The sequence below is a fragment of the Ursus arctos genome, unplaced genomic scaffold (assembly GCF_023065955.2).
Source record: "Ursus arctos isolate Adak ecotype North America unplaced genomic scaffold, UrsArc2.0 scaffold_4, whole genome shotgun sequence".
Lineage (NCBI taxonomy): Eukaryota > Metazoa > Chordata > Mammalia > Carnivora > Ursidae > Ursus > Ursus arctos.
Window position 1 is genome coordinate 4473715 of NW_026623056.1, and position 25622 is coordinate 4499336.

The following is a 25622-nucleotide window of genomic DNA, read 5'->3' on the forward strand; positions in this document are numbered from 1 at the left end:
CTTGGTTGTGGGAGACTGCCCTGTGCACTGCAGGGTCTTCAGCAGCGTGCCTTCCCTCTGCCCGAGACATGCCAACCAGAATGTCTCCAGACATTGCCAGACCTCCGCTGATGGGCAGAACTGCCAGAGTAAAGCAGTCTAAGTGGCAGAATCACCTGAAGTCACTTTGTTGAACTACCTGTCACCATTTCCAAACTTGGTCCCCCTCCTTCTCGGTGTTACTCTCCCCCTGACTGTACCACTTTCTAACTGGCCATTAAATAGGACTGAGATGCTTTAAAATATATTGTACTTAATTAGTAAAGATATTTACACTCTGCAGATTTTTGTAACTATTTCAAAGCCCTCATAAGCTTAAAGAAAAAAATTATTCAATAGACCAGCCAAATGGAAGAGGCTTTTATTTGTAAAGAAATGAACTTACAACTGGTCTACAATATATTATTGTAATATAAACAATATAAATAAATGATCCTGTAGGCCCACTAACCTTCCATCCAGACCCACACGAGGCAATGTTAACAACAATATTCTATGTGAAAATGTGCAGGTAACAAAAGGTGCAATTACAAGCAAGTTTAAGCAGCAGAGTATAAGGTGCTTTAATTTAACAGTTAATGTTGCCATCAACAAACATCTGAATGCTCAATTTTACTTCACTGAATACAGACACAACAAATATGAAAATCTAAAATTCATACACATGCTACTTGTTAATATGAAAGTGCTTTCTTTTTTAAAAAAATACACCAAATGGACAGTCTTTTTACATAGATCATGGTGTGCTCTCATAATGCAAAATTAACTTCATTTTCAGGTTATACATTTTAAAACTGTAGCTATAGACACCAGCCTAGGAACGCTAAGAGTGCTAAAACTATTTCATCTCTTGTAAGGAGACTCTAATACAATATCCAATGGAAAGAATACATCTATACATAATCTTAACACATCTGTTTTCTGTAAAAGTAAAAAAGGTTTCCTTTCCCCTTGGTGATGCTTTGTTCAACCTGGGTAGATGAGCTTTTGAGGTTTTAGTAATATGAAAGTCCTCTTTTAGAACAGTGGGGGGAACCAAAAGGAATTTAAAAATCAGTTAACATGTGCTTGAAACATCAAAAAAAAAACACAATTTGCCTTTGTTAAATCAACAAAGTAACTTTTTTTTAAAGAAGAAGACAAAAGCAGTAATTTAACAGAGGCTTGAAATGCCCACCCCTGCCTCTCCTGTCAGTACCCCTCTGCACACTGTGTCTACAACTCCAGCCTTCACCACAGCTCACGCCTCACTCTGAAGATAGTTTTTAGAACTCACTTTTTTTTTTTTCCAATGGAAAAAACAAGACCAGACTTCTGAATGAGTTGACTGGGAATCTAATTAAGTGTACTGGCAATCAGACATCTAAAATTATACCATCTTTGCACACTCCGTTAGCTTTTTAAAATTTAAAAATACATATACAAAAAGTATGCAATAGCTATTTTGACAGCATAACATATTTGAAAAGTTAGGTAAATTAAAACATTTTAAAAGTAAATTTTAACTAAGACCATGGCAAATTTTTTTTAAGCCGAGACTATCTGGTTACTCAGATGTCAGTGTTCTACTTTCAATCCGTTTTAGATTCTAATCTAACATGTATTGGGACATCTTGCTTTAAAAGCTGCGACTATGATGCATAAAAGGTCTTTTTTAATATTATTTTTATATTGAGGGGGTGAGGAAAAAAGATATTTTCACTTTGTATCTTCACGGGGAGCGCTGGCATCAGGTGATGTTAATGTGTACTGCTGCTCAGCGGGAGTGAGAACGTAATTTCCCAGAACCCCAAGTGGTAAGGAACCTTCACCCGATTAACCAGTGCCATTCGATATTTATCCCCCAAGTAGCTGTCAGTTCAAGCATGGGATGCTTTTACGTTGACCAGTTCTGCATTTTAAAGGAAACCCTTTTACTATGTAATACATGTGTGCTTTCTAAAAAGTAGATTTTGTAGTAACAATAAATTTTGTGTAATTTCTTGCTTTATAAACAAAAGACAATAAAAAACCTGTTTAGCGATCTCCTTTGAGACTTTTCAGTTTTAGAAAGTTACTCCACTGTCAATACTGGGTGTGAAGCTTTTGTAGTTAAAAAAGAGTAAATCAGCACCAGCTTCTTTCTGTATTGTTCTGCCACACACCCTGTATAGCAACACCTCTGGAATAGTCAAGTGTCAATAATTCTGAGAAACATGGGCTGTCGCAACAGTCTCAACATGTAAATCCTTATCAGGGACCCTTGATTTTGTATCCTAATCAGGTATATGACTGACTATGGTTAGTACGTGAAATGTGTTTGAGGAATATTGTGCTGTGATTCACTCAGACCCCTTAGATGTCATCTAATGTAATAATACTTTATTTGCCCAGTGCATAAAACTTTCCCTCTCGGTTCCAACTTCACATTCAGTACAGTAAGGGATAATAACAATGTCCATGTTCGTTTAAAGCCACAATTAGAATTTTGTCTGTACTTACTACCAGATCATTAAGTCCTGTCTACCACACACTGCACATAGTAAGTGTTCAAATGGTTTGCTAAATGAATGGATCGATGCACGAATGACAGTGTTCATATGAGTTCATATGTTCAGTGGTTAACTAGTAGGAAGCATTTAGAAAAATGCCCTCATTTGCTTGTCTGTACAATTTTCCTTCTCTACTTTAATCCGTAAGAGAACAAAGACTGCAGGCGACCCAGGAAATGGACGCTTAACAATTACCTTTCAGCAAAAACTCTTAGTATGAAATGAACCATCAAAAAGTGAAAGAGAATTAAGTAGAAGCAACTTTAAAAATACCCCATTATGTGGCCTAGAATCACAGATTTCGAGCTGGGAGGTGCTTTAAAGATGATTTAAACCAAAATCAGCCTTTTGAGTAGTAGAGGCTCTGTACTGTGTATTCAGAAGACGGAACACATTAAAGGCTAAGGAGGGGCTGAAGGTGTCACTCGCCCCTAAGTCCACAACTGCAAGTAAAACTCCCAGCCCCCCAACCAGCGTTTTATCTTCATTCATCATGTTAACTCAATGATTATGTTCATCTATTATTTACTACTGAAGTAGACTATTTAGTACTACCTAAAACAAAAAGACTTTAACAACACAGTCTAAACAAAGATTTTAAGCAATGGACCCTTCTGGTTTGCTTGAGGCAAGACTAAAAAAAAGTTCCTCCTTTCTAAAACAGATGATTGATGTTTATTTCACTACCAGCCCCACCACTATCATAAACACCAACTTCTTCACCTCCATTAATTAAAGCTCCACAAAACATGGATTTAACACTGATAATATTCCCTAAAGCATAACTTTTAAGCCAATAAATGATGGCTACTATCAATCCTTAAGAAGATTACTGGAGTCAGTTTAAATAGGTGGTCTAAAAGGACTTACTAAATTACTCTTATAACTATGCATGTTAGCATAACAGTATTTTAAATTTATATTAAGTTCTTTTTTCTGAATTAAAATTCATCATTAGATTTCTGTTCAACAATACATTTTAAAACCTTTGTACAGGTTTTCTTTCTGTGGATTCATACGCCATCAATATCACTGAGAGCAATTATACTTTTCAAAAGTAGTGGGAACAAATACTTCTCTAATGTACCCTCTTCTCCAACATCTGAGATTAAAATTGTCATCTTTAAATAAAATTAAATGTTCACAAGCTATAAAAAAAGAAAAAAATGAAACATTCATGGAAAACCTTTCCTAAAGGGTCCCATGAACATGGCACTTACTTAAGAGGTGTGTGTTCATGGGTTTGAGTAGAACGGGTTTTCATTAGAGAAGCTGGGCCTCAGAACTGAGGAGGGGGGAGACCACTCCCTTTCAACGTCTGTGAGCTCAAGTGAAAGTTCAGAAAAAGCCAAACACTGTGCTTTGGGAAATGATGCTGTTTGTATTAGTGCTTTTACAACTTTCAAAAAAAGCTTTCTCATAGTATTATTTTAGAATAGATTAAATAAGCTCTAAAAAATAATATGTAAAACTTTAAATTCTTAAAAATTTAGGAAACTTTTTCCAAAGAAGGTAATATAATTTTCAACATTTTTTATTATTGAAGAAATGGCTTGTATTGCTGCTATGAAGGAAACTATATAGTGGTACATATTATGAACTAACAAAAAAGGAATGTCTTCCCAAAGAATTTTTTTTAAGATGTACAGCTTATAATAGGTTGAAATTAAACTTTAGCAAGATTGCATATTTATTTTTCTAATACTGTATTTGTGCTTATCTAAATTGAATCACAATCTTCAAGATGAAATCAAATGCTCTAAATAGACTGATAAAATACCAATATTGATGAATGTGAATTAAACCATTCATTTCATGATCCACACTACTGTGCATCAAAGAAATAAGAGGTAGGCTTCTGTTGAAATCCATAGAGAGAAAGCTATAGCTCTTTAGTCATCCAATTCTTAGATACAACCTAACAAAATACTATCTTAAAATGCCTTTATAACAATCTACAAGGTTGATTCAACTGTGGTATCTGAAAATGGATACTGTCCTCTATAATTCCAATAACTCAATTGTAACAATTAACCTTTGAGTTTTTGACAGATATTCTCCAAATACAAGTTGTCACCTTTTTCTGAAGTCAAAAATCACTAACTTATGTATCATTGGAACTATTTATTAATAGTCCTGTTAGGGGCAGGAAGTCCTCCTAAGGGCAGAATCACTTGACAGACTGAAAGAACCAGTATGATTACAGGTGAATCTTATTGCTGTAACTGGGATCCAGCCATTACACTGTATTATTTTGAACTGAAGGTCATATCTATACTATACAACCTCACTCCTTTAACTGTACTATCCCCTGGTCTGGAATGCTTTTCCTCCTGTTTGTCTCTTCCTCCACTTCCCTATCCTTCTCCCTGGAAAGCCTTCCTCAAGGCCCAGCTACATATATGGTATACAGGAAACAGACTAAACATTGTGCATAGATGGGCCAGTTTCCACTGCCCAGAGGTTTCACTGAAACATGACCGTTAGGTATTAGAAAGTCTTGCCCCAATTGCCTTCCTAAAATTAACCTTACTACAAAATCTAAGGATTTTCAGACAAAGGTGTCTAAGAAGTTTTCCCACAGTTCTCTTCCGGCTAGAACAGGCTTTAGGGGAGGAAAGCAGTAAGCAAGGCCCTCTGAGGCTGTCGGGTCAGGCTCAGTGCCAGCTGCACACAGGCAGCCTGTGTTCCTGCCAGTCATTAAGGGTGAGGATCTTCAAACCACAAACTATAATCACATGGTTCTAGTTTAAAATGTCTTTAAAACTTTTTAACAGTGTGTCCAATCAGGATTTCAGCTACTCAATATGGCTGTGAGGATAGCATCATTCCCATCCATCTATAATAGTTTATTCTTTCCGAAACAGTTTACACGCGTGTAAACACAACCTAAGAGTGTACGATCTATATACTGCCTTCCTGCCATCCGTACGCTGTGATGGTACCAGAAGCTTGCAAATGCAAATAACAGGACTTTATAACATTTAACTGAACAAGTCTGTGATACAGAACACTGTAACAGATTTCAGTCTCACACTGGTATCTGAATAAATGTCTGACTATAATTTCACACTAGATATATGAAGATTATTAGCTAAGTCAAAAATTATTCAAAGGCATGGGCACAACAATACTTACTTCATACAGTTCTAAGTGTTTAAACACACTAGGAAACAAAAACAAACAATGGGCTACCTAAAAAAATCATTTCTATTTAACACTAGGTAAATCATGAATATTAACTTTAAAAGTGCAGAAATGTGTTCAGTGTTGAAGTGGGATAAGCAACGTGGCAGGTCTCTTGTCTGCCCCTCTCCCATTCTCAAGCTGCTTCACTACCATGTCTTCCCCCCCATTCCACCTTCTCTAGTCCTATGTGACAGCCCTTAAGCTGAGACTAAGAAAAACATCTGTTTAGCGATGCCACAGCAAATTGAAAGTATCATCCTGGAAATAATTATATGCCACGTAAAAAGTGACAGGTTTGGGGACAGCACTCTGCCTTATACGGTAGTGATTATATGAAAGCTGCATAGCTTGTCAGACACGTGCCTACACAAGGCTTGATGAAAATCCAGGTCATGTAAAAACGTTTACAAACCAGCTCTCTCATTTTCTTAGGAACACATGGCTTAAAGCAAATAAAATTTGAAACGTGTAGGTTTTATTTCCCACAATGGGAAAAGAGTGCATCAGTTTAAAGAAGTCAAAAAACGCAAACTTAGGTAGCAAAAGTAGGAGGAACTTCCCATGTCCCCTTTTTGTCATTCCTTCTCAGTGAAAATCCTAGAACAATTAGTAGCATGAAGGAAAAAGAAAATAACGCTGTCCCCACCTACATCATACTAGAACTGTGCTTAGAACTTAGGAGAGAGGTGGACACCCAGTGTTATCGTCCATATCCATCATACATAACTGAAGCTGACTTTAAGATGGTTAAATCCTCTAGAAAGAAACAGAGGCATCAACAGGGAAAACTACCAATTGAGCAGATAAGCCATTTCTAAATAAAATAGCTCATTTGAAAAACCAAGTATATTTTCTAGGTATGTTTTAAGTGAGAACAAGAGAAGATCTGGACTACTTTCGAGAGTATTACAAGATTTAAGATTATAAGGTGCTCTCATCAAATGGAAAACCCCCCTTCTTATAAGAGCTTTCTTGGATATTTAACACAGTGCTAGGCACCGGGGCTTTCCGTTAGTATATAATGACTGATATTAGGAAAAGGGAGTAAAATAAAAGGAAAACCTATACATAATTCAAAGTTAATACCTTAAAGGCTATAGATGACATAGTTATGGGAAGTAATCATTATTGCTAGGGGATTCTATCCCCAAATAATCAATTGCTTGTGGATTACCTATGAAAAAGTTTTAATTCCAGGGGAGATTTTCCTCTGTGCCCTCCACACCCGCCCCCCTACAGCAGACCATCTGCTACTAATGCTTAGCCTATACTTGAGTTCTGAAACTGCAAGATGAGGGGGGAAGTCAAGCATATGACAACTCTGTCATAACGAATAACTGCTAACAAATGAAAACCGACTGTAGAGTACCTACCTGTCCTTGAAACTTTAATCCAATAATTAAAAACGTGATATAAAGAAATATGTAACGTAGACTACAAGCTATTGTAGGTCTGGAACATGAGCCTTACACTATATTACACATTCTAATCCTACACGTAACTATCAGTAAACAGCTTTTCTCAAAGATTACTACACAACAGAATCCCACAAAGCATACATTCAAACAAGAGGCATCTAAAGATTAAAAAAATTACCCGCTGTATTTTTGTATAAAAATAATCAACATTCTCTAATGTACACAAAGCCAAAAGATAAATATCTGTGATGTCTTTCATGACATCTTTAGTCCTCTACTAGCTCAACACAGTCTTTTGAAAAGAGCAGTGACAACGACTGAAACCCATGGACTCTTCCCCACTTACTGAACTTCTGCCAAGTATCTGTGTATATTCCTTCAATTTTAAAACATTTCCATCCTGTGGCAAAGATTAAAAAAAAAAAAAGATTAAAACAAATTTTTTTATGTCCAGGACTATAAGGCTCTCATGGCTCCCACAACGAATCTGTTTTAATGTCGTAATTCTGATAGGACACTATTCAGTGAAAATTTTTGCTTTACAATTTTTTTCCCTAAAACATGTACATACAAAATTAGGTCTGATGATCCAAGAGATATTACTTGGTGGGTACTTTGTAGGAAGCATGCAAGGGTTTAATCAAGGAAAAAGGAATGTGCATTCTAGCTAGACCCAGCATGTTCAAGGTTAGAGAAAAATCCAAAGACCAACCACATATCCACTACAAACTTCTGTCGTGCCAAGTAAGCCTGGACTACTTGCAAAGGTTATGCACTGGTTCATAAGGTATAATCACATTATGCCTTCATCAGTGCAGAGAGCAGACACTGAAGATAATTAATATGAATCTGTACTTTCTGAGGGATTATTTGTATGCTAGTCCTTATTTTACAAGTCAATGTAGTGGACTGTTCCCCTTTTTTCTAGTATGCATAAAACTGGGGAGCATACTTCAGCAGGACATTAATGCTATCTGAAATACTTCACGTATCATGTATTCCTTATTGTGCCCGATCTTTTCAAAATATCCCTCTGGGGAAAAAAGAGCAACATTTATCACTCCTACAGGAGGTTTTCCGAACTTTGACACTACTTGACATTTTGGACCAGATAAATCTTCGTTTTGGAGGACTGTCCCACGCATGGGGGGATATTTAGCAACACCCCTGTCCTCCATGGTCTAGATGCCAATAACAACCCTACCCAGCCCCTCTAAGCTGTGACAACCAAAATGTCCCTAGACATTGTCAGATGTCCCCTGGGAAGCAAAACAGACCTCTGTTGAGAACCACTGTTCTAAATATACAAAAACAGAGAGCAAAACTAACTTTCTTAGCCGCACCAAATTCTTAGCCAAGTCTGGAATAGAAACCAACTCTTCTGGCTTCCAGATGAGTATTATTCATGCTAGAATGCAATCCTTTTTTATAGACAAAGCAATTGTCTGATAGACATATTTTTTAAAATGCACACTGATATCTCATTGCATACAATTTCAGTCACTGGACTCCTAAACTATTCCTAAATTACTCCTAAATTATATCCCTCATGACAACCTATAGAAAACTTACAGGGTAGAAAAATGTATAAGAAAACCGAATCAAAAGAGGAGAAATGTAAATCATTAAATTACTTTTAAAAGGTTTCTTTATATTAACGATAAACATCACCTTTAAAAAATTATCTAGTATAACACGTTTCTTTGAAAAATATCATGGCCCTCTATATCAGTCTTTCGTTGTTGCATGTAACCTGTAAAATTAATTTTACCAATGTTGGCTAATTATGAAAATGTATGATGAATTATATCTGTAGAAGAAATGCCAGCTGTTGATGCGGAGACCCCACCGTGCTTGGCCATCCAGCACAATATATGATAACATTCTCGGTCACCTGGAGCCTTTACCTCACAGGTCTGTTTAAGAAGAGTAAAAAGTGCTGTTTTCTCACAGCCTCATGATCCTGTTACGATTCCTTCAGAGAGTTGATGCGTGCACAGATCTTTAGGGCTGGGCCTAGTTTGATATTCATTGCACTCATAAGATGGTCTTCTTTTAGCAAAAGAAGGGCCTGTCCATCGATCTCCTGTGCTCTGAACTCATCTGCAATATCTTGGCAGCCTAGAATTTGATCAGAGGAAGGAAGTTAGCATTAATACATAAAATCAGATGTTACTTCTAATAGTCACAGTTATGTTCTCAGTGGGTCTGAGTATCTGAAATCCAGGCTGAGAAACAAATGAAATTTATTTATGGTAGTCTTGGGTTCACTCCTGAAGAAGAGAGTATTTCTTGGCATTCTGAAAATAAGAATTCAAAATCCAGGTAAAGCACTTTACTTGGAATTCTTGTTCTAAAAATATTATTATAGAAATAATTAGTAAGAGTCAGGAAAAATGTAGATTCATCAGTTCAGATATAACATACCTTGACAAAAAAGACAATGTTACCTCAAAGCATGCCACACATATCACAAGTTTGCATTAACTAGTTAATACACCTCATGAACTTGTCTTTGTATAATACACCCTTCTCGTACAGGTACAGAGAAATAAAATACAATGTTCTGTCATTTGAGTAACAATTTAGAAATATTTTCTCAAGTACCAGAGTACCACTTTCATTATCATCTGTACCTTATTCTAATTTACAATCTTCAATTGCCAAGCACATGCAAAACACTTTTATTTTTCACTCAGGAAAGAACTGAAACAAGATTGTAGTGTCAATCTACTGCAGTGCTGCTGAAATGTATTACACTGCTTGACTTGTAATTTCAACTTCAAATCTTGGTATCACTGGATTTGTCTCCACTTTTAATAAGAAAACATAAATTCCCATTGAAATGATGAGCTTGCTCTCTAATCTCTTGACAAATAATAGTTTATCTCTCAGTATAAACCAGGTGCTTTAGCAGGTACCAACGCTAACACCTACTTGAGCCTCAAACGTTCTTACTATCTACCAAATTCTGCACAGCAGGCTACTCAGTAAACTCCCCCACTGAGGGTAAAGAACCAACCAGGGACCAGGGAAGGGAATGAGTTAAGGAACCAAGAAAGGAGAGAATGCAATAATGTGGAAACTTCCTTAGAAGAGACAGTGAAATTATACAAATGAATTTAAGAGTAAAAACTAATAGTTTCAAGTCTATTTTATGCAAATCAGCATTCTAAGAGAAAACACAAAGATAACAAATAATGGAAATGGTTACATTACACTGCTTAAGAGCACAACTTTGCTGGAATGATTATCCTTTTTACTGCAAATGTGTCATCCACTTGTTTACATAAAATGGTGTCACCCCTATAACCCCGGTACCAAGCACAAAGCATTGTTAGGTGCTAAATACATACATTTCTGTATAAGTGAAGGACTGGATGAGTGAATAAACAAACAATAAACAAAATAGAATCTGCTAGGGAGGGACTATTTATAAGAAAGAGTAATACACTTTCTTCGGTATTCAGCTGTATGGCCATCTTTTCTCTTGGTTATTTCTTTTCCCATCTTCTCTGTTAGTTGTTTCTTTCCTGTTTCACATATAGCAGCCAGCTTTTCAATTTCTCTCTTTTAATTTCTCAGACTTAAAAACTGACATTTCAAAAGTACCCTAAGCAGAATGTTATGGTTTTGCCCATTTACCATATAAAAGAAATTATACAGTTAAAATGGGATTACTCACCATAGAAAAGCTCCCTTTCTTTTCCCAGAGGTAGCTCTCAAAACTGGGCAGACAAAACTGACTAATCTTGCATCTAGTTGTGACTTCATCCTTCTTTTTATGAAAGAACTAATGTTCTTCTCTCTTCAGTCTTACTTACAAGAACACAGGAAAGAAAAGAAGAGAGAGAAAGACAGGGCGGGACTTACTTAGATTCAGAAAACAGGAGCAATGAGAAGTAATGAGGACTGTAAGAGCTACATTTGGGAATAGAAACAAGGAGTTCTCCATGAGGAAATATACAGCATGTGTTGTTCCTCTGTCCTGGGAGATCCCTCTTCAAATGTCTTCTTGTAGTAGGTAAATGTATTAGCAAAATAATAAAGTACAAAAAAATGTTTTGGGAAACGCATGATTGTGTAGGAATGCATTATCTTCAGAATTTTAGATCACAACTTCATAAGCCAACCACAACAAAGAGCAGTTATGCTATACATTAGTATAGAAATGAAAAAATAAAATTACTTAAAAAAGAAAAAGGGGGGGAAGGCAGAAGCAAATATTTTTCCAGAAACTCATTTAAGAAAAATGAATTTTCAAAAACTGTTTAGATGCTCAAGGTATTCTGAGCTCTAAAGTTCGATGAGTTTCTGACATTAGAATCTACTTCTCTAAAAGGACTTACTGCCCCCAGGGACTCGTGTAAAACATACCCCAATTGCAGCAACCAGTCAGCATTGCTGGCTTTGTGTCACCAGAAGCAGCTATCAGGATGGGCACGGACCTCTGCAACTGGACAAGTCCCAACCAAGGTCTGCAATGTCCAGCCACTTTTCCAGCTAAACCCAAAACAAAACACTCTGCACAAAAATGATCTCAGTAAGGCTGGTGAAAATATATCACCTGCCACTTAATATTACATAAACAAGTCCTAATATTAGTATTATGAAAACCAATAGTCATATGTTTTTAGGTTAATTCCTACTTTATCATATGCCTACAGAGAAACCAAATCTGCAGATTCACAAATCAATAAATACAGAATAAATTGACCTCTGCACTGTATCAAGAGGTAAGAAGATAACTACAGTTAATTGAAAATAAGAATCATTCCCGTAGAGACCTTTTTAATGCACAAAAATTAGAAGAAAATATATATTTTTTAATTTAGAGAGCACGCACACGAGTGTGTATGGGAGGGGGGCAGAGACGGGGAGAGAATCTTAAGCAGGTTCCAATCTCAAGGCCCTGAGATCGTGACCTGAGCCAAAACCAAGAGTCAGACACTCAACTGACTGAGCCACCCAGGCAGCCCAGAAGAAAATAATTTTTCAGTTTGGTAGCAGCTCTGAGATTGGATATACAGCATACAGCTCTAATATGGTCCCACCAGGATGGTTCACAAGATGACATTACACACAAAAAAAGAGAAAACTCCAGGAGTAAATATAGGTGCCCTGATGAGAGAGGGAAGCCTATCTCAACTGGAAAGAAAGAAAATACAAGAGATTACAAAATGTGTAAGTTTGTACATTCTATGAGGAAAGGTTGGAGGTAGACCACTTGGGGGAAGAAAAACAACGCAGCCCTGAATGAGCTTGAAAGAGGCTCAAAAGATGATTACAAGGGCCAGAGGAACATAAGAGAAATGAAGACAAAAGCGTTTTCTGATATGAGATTTACTTTAGGCCACAGGGATTATTCAGAAAGAAACACTGAGAAAGAAGATATAACTGATCACATAAATAAGCCTAGCCCGTCAAAGCAGTTTGGAAGTACTCCCATTTAATCACTAAAAGCAAAGCAGACTCTTCAACAGTACCAAGCAATTCTAAATTATAAAGCAGTTTCCCTTTAATGATAAGTAATGTTCTCTAAACAACTGGCAACAAAATTAGGTCTTGATGAACTAAGGTAAGCATCTCAAACATAAGCAATCATGTTTTTTTTTTAAGTGAAATGAAGCAAGAATGAGACAAAGGAGTTTAGCCCTTGTTCTAATACAGCAGCCAAAGTAACCTCATAGCAAATGGATATTGGGGAAAGTTAGAAAATTAGCCCTAAAAAAAAAGCATATGAGATGCTGGAAGAATCAGAGACCTATTATTTGTTAATTATTTGACCAATTACTTTCCTCAGGATATGAACCAACGCTCCTCCCCAAAGAAAAGGAAATAGTTTCCCCAAATGAGAAATCAGGCTAACAGTTCCAACGCCCCACGTGGAAGACTGAGACCACTGAAGATGACAGAATCAAAGTCCAACCCCAGGGGATCAGCAGAGATTCTGGTGTTAATTCAAGATATCTAGACTGGTCTAAAAACTAAAATTTATGTCATTAAATATTAAAACCACAACCAGTGAAGACTCACCATCTTCTAACATGTCAGTTTTAAAGCGGATTCAAAACCTATATGGTTAGCACTTAACTCACACCTACATTTCCTTAGGTACGTGTTTAAAAATCTTCCATGAAAAATGTATCTTCTCTTTAAACAACTGCAATCTTTCTTTAAAAGTGACCATATCTTGTTTAAAAAAATAATAAAAAACTTATTTAGCATTTCTGAAACAAGCTACTGAAAAAATAATAAAACATCATAGAATTCTGTTGATATAAGGTAAAATGGCAGGCAGTTGTTTTTTTAAAGCAGTTAACAGTTCTGAATATACTTTCTTCACTCAGCACATTAACTCTAGTTTGCTTCTGAGATAGTGGTTACCTTCACAGAAAGACTAATCAGCAAAAACAGCCGGATTAATTTTATTAAGTCTGTAGGGGTCAAAGGGGATATATTTTTCTGGAAAGCTTGTATCAAGAGAAATAGTGTGACTCACAATAAAATCAAAATGGAGCAAACATTTAAAAAATCTCCTTGTTTTCTACATTCATAAGGTCAAAATGAGTAAGATTTGCTGATTTAAAAAAAATAGTCTTAACATATATAATCAGTGTGGCTCTGATCATGAGCAATGGTGCAGTTATCTTTAGTAACCAGCCCCTTGAAGAAAGTAGATATAAAAGACTGCTGCATTAAAGAAAAAAAAGATAAAGAACACAAAGAATTAAGCTGATGGAAAGAGTACCAAAATGAGAGAGCAGAAAAACATAAATAAGAAAGTTACCCTCAATATTGGAATGGAATATCATAACTGAATTTTAGTTGTCTACTTAAAAAATCAAATTTTAGAAGTGTTCTTGATGTCTACTTATTGAAAAGAATCAAGGAATGCAGCTTCCTTTAAGAGAACCAGCTTGATTTTTTAAAAAGAAACCAAAATGTTATCATATTCTAAAAGGTCTTGTTTAGCTTTCTAAAATGCAAAAAAATAATAATAATAATAAATATATATATATATATAGTCTCTCTTATTTTATTTAAAAAAGGTTAAATAAGGAAATAAAGAGGAAATAGAATAGAAAAATAGAAGAGCAGAAGGGAAGAAGTGTCTGACTCAATCTCTCTACTGACCTCTCGAGAGAAATCAGACTGAAGAGAAGAGAGCACCTTTAATATCTTCACCGGCTGAGGTGTCACAGCAGAAGCAGGACTAGTCAGTTTTTATCGACTTGGGGGGTATGAGAAAATACCCAGTTGTGCTGAGGGAATAAGCAAGAGGAAACAGATCACATTTCAATAGCAAATGCCATTTAATTAATACATATACACAGTACTTCCCTAGCCCTTTCGTGCAGTAGGTGTGGATGGATCTAACACTCCTGTGGCGAAGGCACGAGGAAAATGTAAGGCCTAAGTGGTGCATTACATACCAGGCAAAGAATGGATGAAGGCCCAGACATCATCAACTGTCCAGATAGACGGCTCTGTTTGTGCAACTGGTAGTAAGTCACTGTTCTCGGGCATTTTCCTAATTCTCACATCCCGAAGCTCACGCTCTCTTTCCCGCTCACTCTGCCTGCGCAGGCGCGTTGTCATAGCAGATGGAACAGAATCTTCATGAGAAGCCAAGTCTTCTTCTGCAGATGGATAAGTAATTGGAAGCTGGAAAATGTAGTACAAGTAAAATACAGCATTGCACTTTCCTTGCGTTTCGGAAAAGGGTATAGTACATTGAAGCAAGGTTTCTACAGACCTGCCTAAGGATATGTTCTCTTGCTGCCCCATCAGGGCCACTTGGACGACGGCCACGATGCCCAAGACTTTGATTATCAGGCTTACGATTCCAACGACTAAGTGCAAATTTTTTAGAACAGCTAACATTGTACCTAAGAAATTCAAGTAAGAAAAAATATTAAACGATATATGGAACACTCCATTTATATTTAATTATGACTTTAAAGTGCACTTGTGAATCAGTAAGTGCCAGATACTTCATTAAGGCCTGCAATACCTCAGAAAGTAAACCACAGTGTTCAATGGATTTACTTATGCTGACAGTCAAAAATGGCCTCTGTATATTTCATAATATAGCTCTCAATACATTACTGGACACCTACAACAAGGTACTGATATTTTCTCCTAATAACAGCATGATAGTGGGAAACTTCATGCAAAATACAGATGATAACCGATTTTTTGCAAAATAATTCAAGGGTCAGGAGAAAACAACGTTATGAATGAATTGTGTAGATGTTCAAACTGGTGTTTTCCCAAGTAATCATTTCTGAAGAGAGATTAATATAAAGAAGTTAAGGGAGAAGAGAGGGGGAAATCTCAAATGGCTAGTAAAAAGTTTTTCAAATATTACTGAAATCAAAAAGTGAAAATGTAAAGTTGAGATTTCAGAGTTACACAAGGAATTCATAGTTCTCACTATTCAGGAAATTCAAATACACATAATTCTTTAAAGTTAGCTGAAAGATTATTTTCATTTTATCAAAATAGACTAGTATTTTTTAATATAGACCTTTATAAGGCATGGTGACAGTTTAAAAGAGTCCTATGCTATTTACTGGGTTTCAAGGCCTAGAACAGGACCGGCAGACTTTTTCTACAAAGGGCCAGACAGTAAATATTTTAAGCTTTGTGGGCAATACAAGTCTCTGTCACAACTATTCACCTCTGGAACTATAACATGAAAGCGACCATAGACAATAACAATGAGCACGGCCATGTTCCAATAAAATTTTACTTAGACCAAAATTTGAATTTCACATAATTTTCATATGTCATGAAATATTATTCTTCTTTTCATGTTTTTCTCAACCATCTAAAAATTTAAGAACCATCCTTAGCTCAGGCACCATCCAAAAACGGGCTACACGAAGGACTTGGCCTGGGTAGTTTGCCAACCCCTTCTCTAGAAAGAAGAGTGAAAAATAATCTAAGAAACAAATTTCTGAGAAGCTAAAGAAAGGCAAAGAAAACTATGTAGTTCCTTTTTAACACATATAAAACTGTCGCTGTGATTTCTTATTTTCAAAACTCCTTTGCTCTAGAATATTTCTCAGAAAAAGGACAAGAATAAATCCCAATGAACTTTGCTATTGATAACTATTCTAGGACCAATATAGAAATACCAAAATAAATTTTCCTCATCTACGTTTTATGAAAATATCGGGAGGTGGAAGTAAAGAATGCTATGAAAATAAATAGGCTATTTTTTCCCCCAAAAAATAGATTTTTAAAAAAGTGCCCTGATGGCCGCTTCCTTTTACCCTAAAACGATTCAACAAGCCCCCGCTGTGTTCAATATGCTGACCTGTGCGCTCAGCTCTACAGGTTTCTGATTTCCACTCACAGTAATCTACAAAATTTCCTTCCCCACTGACTAGAGAACAGACAGACTAACCTTGCACTTGCTATTTAGTCCCTCAATATTTAGGTCCCCAAGGCAGACATGTAGATAGCAGTCCTTCCCTGACCTAATTTATCCTGTCCTCCTTGCTCTCTCTTCTGCATTCCCCTTATATTAGGATCCCTTACCCCCTAAAGAGGTTCACCTAAAGGTATAACAACTTTGAACTCAGCAATCATCTCTGGGAGGAGTGATGATAGTGTTAAATGTTCTGAAATATTTAATAGTCAAGACATTTAAAATAGTCTGAAAAGCCATCCTTTTCCCTCACAGTTGTTAATGACTTAGAGAGCCACCCATCTTTCTTGTGATGTATGCAAACTGGAAAACTCCCGAGTTAAAACAGGAGTTACATAACTTGGTTAAGGCTATCAGTAACATGAGATAACATGTGAATAAAAGACTGACAACTTGAGAAACCAAATGAAGCCATTTTTGGAGGAAAATACTCCCATTATTTATTTATCTTAAGTTTTACTAAATATATTGTAGTGGCATCATACAAAATAATATGTTCATGCAAGAAAATCCCTAGATAAAAACAATTAAGATCTTATATTCTTGGGGCGCCTGGGTGGCTCAGTCGTTAAGCGTCTGCCTTCGGCTCAGGTCATGATCCCAGAGTCCTGGGATCGAGCCCCGCATCAGGCTCCCTGCTCGGCAGGAAGCCTGCTTCTCCCACTCCCACTCCCCCTGCTTGTGTTCCCTCTCTCGCTGTGTCTGTGAAATAAATAAATAAAACTCTTTTAAAAAATAAATTAAAAAAAAAAAAAGATCTTATATTCTTTGAGAGAATAATCACTTCTTGGAACAGAGAACAAACTTCAAAATAACCTGTGCATACACTTTACCTCTAGTGGTAAATACCTATATTAGGATTTATCATCAGTATCAGAGGGTTTTTTTTTTTTTAATGGAAACTAAACCTGTGATGAAAACAATGAAGATACTGAACATTTCTTTAGTTATGAATACAGTTTACCTATCATATTACTATTGAAAACAGATTTAGAAAAGACCTATTTGCTCTCTGATGATTTAATAATGCAGGGAACTAGTGCTGCAGCTATCCCACTTAAAAACTCAGGATAAACAGGGTATAATAAAAACAGTTTAAAACAAAACAAAGTAAATCCTGGTATTTTCATACTGATCAAACAATGAGGTGATAAAACAAATACTATTTTGATACCTTAAGGACTAGTAGGTCTGTTCACAAGAGACATTCTCCTAAGCGTATTCTTACCAAGAGATTGCTACTTCAATGTGAGAATATGCTGTAAAACTCACTGTAAATGTTATGAATATTGTAATTCACAGAGCAAAATTTAGTAACTAAATATCAAAGTAGCTCCAGATAATGCCTATTTGATATTCTTCCTTTTGGCAACGTAAACTCTACACGTTTTTTGGCTTTCTTACAATAGTTGTTGGTTTCCGCTTTAGGAAAGTCAAGGGAATAGGAATACCTTTTGGCACAGGACATAGTGCAGAATCGTTTTGACCGAAGAAACTCATTAGCATATCCCATCTTCCCACAGAATTCACACTTGAGCAACTCACTGTCCATTTCTTCTAATGTCTCTAAAAAAGAAAGAAACAAAGGGGAAAACTTCCAAAAATTTAATTGTGGCAGATTTTCTTATCGCATCTACTTTGGTTGGATACAGTTAGTTCAGTCTCTCCAGGAAACTTAAAGGAATGGTCTCTTAACTTTTCAATCCATAGCCACTGTGGCAGGAAAAATACTCCAAAAACAACTGCCTCCACCAACTCCCTCTTACTCCTCCATAAGCATTTTAATGGAGTTTTCTCTGTATAAATAAGCAATGCATTTTTAAAGGTTCATTTTGTTAAGAATCCAATACCTAAAATGGGCAAATAACTTTATTGAGCAGTGTAAAAGAAACGAAGATGAATAAGGCAAAGTAACAACCTTCACAACGAACACTCTCAAAAAGCACTGTGTAGAAAGTGAACTTCGGTGCATGGTGCTCTGAAGACACATAGCAGAGAACACTTATTTGTAACTGGAGAGAATGAGGGTGACTTCAAAAAGAAGCTAAACTTTTGATTAGCTTGATTTTAGAGGAGCATGTAAGATAACATTTTCAAAGGTACAACAGAAAATACAGAGACACATATCTAACTGTAAAACAGTCCCTTTGAGGTATATCATATTAAAACAAAAAAAATTTTAATCTTAAAAATCACAATTAACTTTATAATTTCGAACTTCTCCTTTTTGTCAGAGCGCTCTCTATTAAGTTAGAATGTCCTTCCCTCCACCTCTATATCCATAATTTTCTTCAAGCCATATTATTAGACCCAAGGAAACTTCCTACCTAAATCCTCAAGTATAAGCAGCGATCACCTATAAGCAATAAATTGTATTTTCATGACCCACAGTATCTTCATCTGTAAAATGAGGTTTATAATACCTTTCCCAAAGAACTGCAATGGAGACTACATGAGTACCCAGTAGATAGGAGACATAAAAAGTGACAGTTCCGTTTCCTATTTTCCACATAAGAATTAAGAGTACCAAGACCTGTAATAAGTATTTTACAAGTAAAAATGGTTAAATTCTTTTTTTTAACTGTTACAATCTTAAATCCACCATATTCTGCCATGTTCTTGCATCACCATAATTCCTATGCCAAGTCACGTAGAACAAGTAAAAAAGCATACTTCACTAACTAAAGCCTTTAGCTCTGAGCCCCCTGTGTGCTTCTCTATGTTACTCATTTAACCAAATAAGATGAAGAAAGGGACTCTGAAACGTAGACATGGATGACACGTACTCAGAAAATTTAAGCAGTCACATTATCTTAGTGTTACTGAAGCAGCAAACAGCAAAGTGCTAAATCAAGATAAGACTGCAAGAACTACTAAAAAACATACTGTGAAATATCTAAAGTTCCAAGGGACATCCAAATATATAAACATGACTGATCAAATCATGAACCAGCAAGAGTTCATTGTAAAAAAATTTTCAGGACGACCTTCATAAGCAAGTCATCCGGTGAGTAGCAATGAGAAAGAGTCTCAAAACAAGTAAAATTAAAATTGCTCCTTCCAATGACCTAGAAATGGCTTTTACACAACTGTGGCTCAACAACACATTCCTGGGAACTGATGTCATAACTTCCAGTATTGTTTTCACTTTGTCATGCTTGTAACCTGGTCTGACAGGAGACAGAACCTCTCATTCCACCACCACTGCCACCAATCTGGCCCCAAAGAATCTAGTCAAGTTGTTCCATTTCCAGACTACACTGAAAGCTTTAAAAAGCTTGTATTCATTAATGTAGCAATATATAACACCTGATAATGGGTTAGAATCCGTTATAAAGGAGAAGACATGTTTTTGCTGGTGAGAGAGGGGAGATCCAAACAGGTATGGTCTAAGGCAAGACAACCTAACAAAAAATGAACATCGGTTTTATTTCTCATAACAAAGAGAGGAACATTAACCTTCAAAAATCCCTGTTCTCATGTTTGTCAGAATTTTAACAGATTTGGTATTACCAAGGCTACTTTTTCACATTTGTGAATAAAAAATTACAGAGCCAAATGAGTTCAAAAATTGTTGCTTTAGTTAATAAAGATGGAAGTCTATGGCATAAACAGCTGGTAATTCTCCAACATCCATTCTTCACTTTTTTCCCACAGTAACAAAATCCTAATTTTCAGCAAGGTTATATGGGCTCTGAAAATAAACTACGGTTTCTGCCCTAGGTGTGGCCATCCATGACATGTGAATGGAAATGCTTGCAAATACCAGGTGGTGTCCTTTTCCCCCATCTCACTTCACTGATTAGAATGTGAAAATGAAAATTAGCCATCTTGGAAACGAAAGCAGCATTCTAGGGACGAGAGAGCCATAACACACTGGCAGCTGGCAGCTTGGGTGCCCAGCACCTGCTTGCATTGGGGCAAAAATTAAACTTCTACCTTATTTAATCAAAAATTATTCTGGGGGGGCGCCTGGGTGGCACAGCGGTTAAAGCATCTGCCTTCGGCTCAGGGCGTGATCCCGGCGTTACGGGATCGAGCCCCACATCAGGCTCCTCCGCTATGAGCCTGTTTCTTCCTCTCCCACTCCCCCTGCTTGTGTTCCCTCTCTTGCTGGCTGTCTCTATCTCTGTCAAATAAATAAATAAAATCTTAAAAAAAAAAAAAATTATTCTGGGTTTCTAATGGAGTGGCCAAATATATATCCTAACTAAGAGATGTCCCCTTTTTTGTGAGGAGTACTTTTTCGTTTTCCAGAAAACTTGAGATCCCTTAACGATAAGAAGCGAAAGAGAGAGGCAGTGAGCCAGAAATCATGATATGATGATTTACCAGGGAAGCCACAAGATATTTTGGTAAATCACAGTCTACTGGTTGGAGATATTACAGAACCAGAAACAGAGTTTATCCTCTAAAAAGACAATAATCCTCACACTAAGTTTTTAAGTACTGAATTACACTGTATATAGTACTAAAGCCAGTAAATAAATGACTTCATTTCACTCTATAGTACTGAAGTACACAGTTATAGAAACACTTTATAAAATTACCTTGGGAAATTAAATTATGAAGTATTTAAAAATTTGGCATATTTTATGTAAATAAAGCTCCACTATGAAACAGATTAATCTTTTTTAACTATATTTACCTTATAACACTGTGCACATTTAAGTGTACAATGTGTTAATTTGATACATTTATATATTATGGTTGTTGTTGTAGCAATATTTAGCACCTCCATCACCCTCTATCACTTTACATAGTTATCCTTTTTAGTGACTGGAATACTTAAGTTTTAGTCTCTAAGGAATACTGTTGTCTATATTTGTTATACTATGCATTAGATCTCTATGGCTTATTTACTACTCAATGCATAGATCAATCATCTTTAAATCTTCCTTTTCTTTACTCTGGTAACTTCTCCTGTTAAACTACCCTTTGCCTTGTCTTCCATAAATCCTTTCCTTCCTCTTCCCACTATAACTACAAGTATCAATTACAGACCAAACCTACACTCATCCTACAGATGACCAGCAGCTCTAAAAACACCCCTTTCATGTAACCTACCTAAAAATCTTCAGTAAGCATCCTCTTGACAAGAAGACAACTCCTAACGACTTGGTCAACTATCCAAAATACTCTAGAATCTGATTCTGCCAGTCTTCTCACTATTTCTTTTTTTTTTTTTTTTTAAGATTTTATTTATTTGACAGAGACAGCCAGCGAGAGAGGGAACACAGGCAGGGGGAGTGTGAGAGAAAGAAGCAGGCTTCCCATTGAGCAAGGAGCACGATACGGGGCTCAATCCCAGGACCCTGGGATCACACCCCGGGCTGAAGGCAGACGCTTAACGACTGAGCCACCCAGGCGCCCCTTACTTCTCACTATTTCTCTAAGCCCACAGTCCACTCCTCACTGCCCCCTCCTGAAGTTATGTGAACATCCTTTGTACATTTATTCATGGTTCCAATCTGAAAGGCTCTTCCTGTTTGTTATCTATGTTTTATCGTCCAAGACCCAGGTCAAATCCCATCTCTACAGAAAACTTACCAAACTGGCAATAATCTCAGCCACGTTTGTTGTTGTTGTTTTCCATCATGATAAGCATATTCTTCAATCCCCATCACCTACTGCACCTACCTCCCCTCTGGAAGCCAGTTTGTTCTCTACAGTTAAGAGTCTGTTCCTTGGTCTCTTTTTTTTCCTTTGATCATTTGTTTCTTAAATTCTACATGAGTGAGATCATATGGTTAGCTGTCTTCCTCGGACTTATTTTACTTAGCATTATATTCCCTAGCTCTACCCATGTTGTTGTAATGGCAAAATTTCATTCTTCTTTTTGGCTGAGTAATATGCCTTTGTATGTATATACCACATCTTCTTTATCCATTCATCCATCAATGGACACTTGGGCTGCTTTCATAGTTTGGCTGTTGTAAATAATGATGCAATAAACACAGGGGTGCATATATCCCTCTGAATTAGCGTTTTTGTTTTTGGGGGGTATATAGTGCTATCACTGGATTATAGAGTAGAGTAGAACTATAGAGTAGTTCTATTTTTAATATTTTGAGGAACCTCCATACAGTTTTCCATGGTGGCTGTACCAGTTTGCATTCTTTTCAAGTGTTGTACAGAAATAACCATAAAACAAGTAACAAAACGGCAATAAGTACATATCTAATAATTACTTTGAACATAACTGGACTAAACGCTCCAATCAAAAGATAGGGTGACAACATGGATAAAAAAACAAGATCCATTTATATGCTGCCTACAACAGACTCATTTCTGACAGAAAGACACCTGTAGATTTAAAGCGAGGGGATGGAGAAACATTTATCATGCAAATGAATGGCGAAAGAAAACTGGGACAGCAATCAGACAAAACAGACTTCAAAACAAAGACTGTAAGAGGAGACAAAGGACACTAATAAAGGGGACAATTCAACAAGAAGACATAACAATTGTAATTATTTATGCACCCAACACAGGAGGACCCAAATACATAAAACAGTTACTAACAAACATAAAGGACATAATCGACAGTAATACAATAATAGTGGAGGACTTTAACACCCCATTTCCACTATGGACAGATCATTCAAACAGAAAATCAACAAGGAAACAGTGGTTTTGAATGAAACACTGGACCAGATGGATTTAATAGACATATTCAGAACATTCCATCACCCAGGTTTTTTTTAATTGCAAATATAATTTACATGTAATATTAAATTAGTTTCAGGTGCACAACAGTCATTCAGCAATTATACTCATGAAATACTTGCTACAAGTGTATTACAATATTAGTCACTATATTCCCTATTCTGTACACTTTTCAGCCCTGTGACTTATTTATTTTATAACTGGAAGTTTGTACCTTCTAATCGCCTTCATCAATTTCACCCATCCTCCCACCCTATCTCCTTTGGCAACCACCAGTTTGTTCTCCATATTTATAAGTCTGTTTCTTTCTATTGTTATTTGTTTGCTTGTTTTATTTTTTAGATTCCACATATGAGTGAAATCATAGGGTATTTGTCTTTCTCAATCTGGCTTATCTCATTTAGCATTAAACCCTATAGATTCATCCATGTTGTCACAGATGGCAAGATTTCATTCTTTTTTATGGCTGAGAAATACTCCATTGTGTATACATACCACATCTTCTTTATTCATTCATCTATTGATGATGGACACCTAGGCTGCTTCCTTATCTTGGCTATTGTAAATAATGCTGCAATAAACATAGGAGTGCGTGTATCTTTTTAAATTAGTGTTTTCATTTCCTTTGGGTAAATACCCAGAAGTGGAATTACTGGATCATATGGTACATCTTTTTTTGTTTTCTGAGGCACCACCATACTATTCTCCAGAGTGGCTGCACCAATTTACATTCCCACCAACTGTGCATGAGGGTTCTCTTTCCTCCACATCCTCTCCAACACTTGCTATTTCTTGTCTCTTATCTTTTGGATACTAGCCATTCTGACCAGTGCGAGGTGATACCTCATTTCAGTTCCAAAACCACAGTGTGGTTTATCTCAACTGGTTTTAAAATCAGTTTTAAAGTCCCAAATTCTTACCATCTATACAATTCATTTAAAATTTACGTTACTCCTTAGTTATCTTAAATTCACTAGTTCCTACTAGATCAAAAGTTCCTCTCAGATTCTACCACAGTCTAACATATGCTGTATGTCTATTATAAACCACGAGTATCATGACATATGCTGTGAAGCTTCCTAAGCAGTTTTCCATTTTTCTCCAATGTGTACACACAACAGGGCACAATATATATTTTTTGTAGCCTAGAACTTTCATTTATACACTTCTTGTAGTTCAAGGCAAGAAAAAGAATCCCTGCAGGGTACCTGGGTGGCTCAGTCGGTTAAGTATCCGACTCCTGATTTTGGCTCAGGTCATGCTCCTGGGGCTGTGAGATCAAGCCTCACATAGCAGCCCTCCCCCACCCCGCGCTGGGCATGGAGCCTGCTTGAGATTCTCTCTCCCTTTGCCCCTCCCCCCTCAAAAAAAAGAAAAAAAGAAGAAAAAAAACCCTGTATATTCATCTTTACTACTCTTCTTCTCAAATGAAACATTTTCTCAGATAAAAGTATTCAGGAATTAAATGAAATTAAGTTCATAACAAAAGGCAAAATGTAGACCTGTCTGGATTCTGATTTGAAAAATAACTATAAAAGGATATTTATAACAATTTATACAATTATACAATTGAGGAAATCTTAATATGAACTAGGTACTAGATGACCCCAAAGAATTACTATTAATATTGTTTTGTGTGATATAGCACTATAGTTACATAAGAAAATGCATGTTTTTTAGAAATGCACAATGAGTTATATACCAGTGAAATGAAATGAGGACTATGATTTTTTTTTTTTTAAACAGAAAGGAGGGAAGAAAAGAAGAGAAAGAGAAAGGCAACAGAGAAAGAGGGGGAATGGAGGGAGGAAAACAAAAGGGATAGATGAAGCTGGTATGGCAAAAATAATGTTTGAAATTGGGTAACAATGCTGAGTCTGGGTGAGTGAGGATTCATTATACAATTCTAATCTATGTATGTTTGAAATTTTTCATTGTTAACATTCTTTTAAAGTGAAAAAAAAATCAAACCGATCTCAATATATTAAGTTAGCAGTAAAAACCAAATTTTATACCACTAGCATACTCTTTGCTGTTCAAATAATACATTTCAACAGTTTATAACCTACTAACAATGACACAGGTGCCTTCCTCCGAACAAACAGGAAAACCGTGGGTGAAGACTATTTTGTTTACCAGCATGCTATTTTGCTTAATTTACCAAAGTATAGGCACACATAATACGTGCTCAATAAACATGTGAATGTTAATTAATTTTAGATGAAATATACTAAGATATTAAGGACAATTACTTAGACACAGATGTTAATTAAATCACTACTGTAGAGCCCTGACTACACTAAATGCTATTTGATTAAACTGTATCACAATTAC

At 36.3% G+C, this 25622-nt stretch overlaps 1 protein-coding gene across 9 annotated transcripts in view; it reads right to left on the minus strand.

The window, feature by feature from the left end:
- Window positions 1-384: 384 nt before the first annotated feature.
- PHC3 (polyhomeotic homolog 3) overlaps window positions 385-25622 on the minus strand; it is a 77541-nt gene continuing 52303 nt past the window's right edge. For 6 of the 9 annotated variants that reach the window (XM_048215287.2, XM_026498846.4, XM_048215286.2 and 3 more), the window contains 4 exons: window positions 18071-18185; window positions 14937-15069; window positions 14614-14845; window positions 385-9298 (listed from right to left, as the gene is read on the minus strand). In XM_048215287.2, coding sequence (XP_048071244.1) covers window positions 9144-9298; window positions 14614-14845; window positions 14937-15069; window positions 18071-18185 — 635 coding nt within the window. In that variant the 3' untranslated portion in view covers window positions 385-9143. Of the gene's footprint in view, window positions 9299-14314; window positions 14443-14613; window positions 14846-14936; window positions 15070-18070; window positions 18186-25622 lie in introns of those variants that run through there. The other 3 variants (XR_008957366.1, XR_003316226.4, XM_026498854.4) reach the window with 2 other exon arrangements.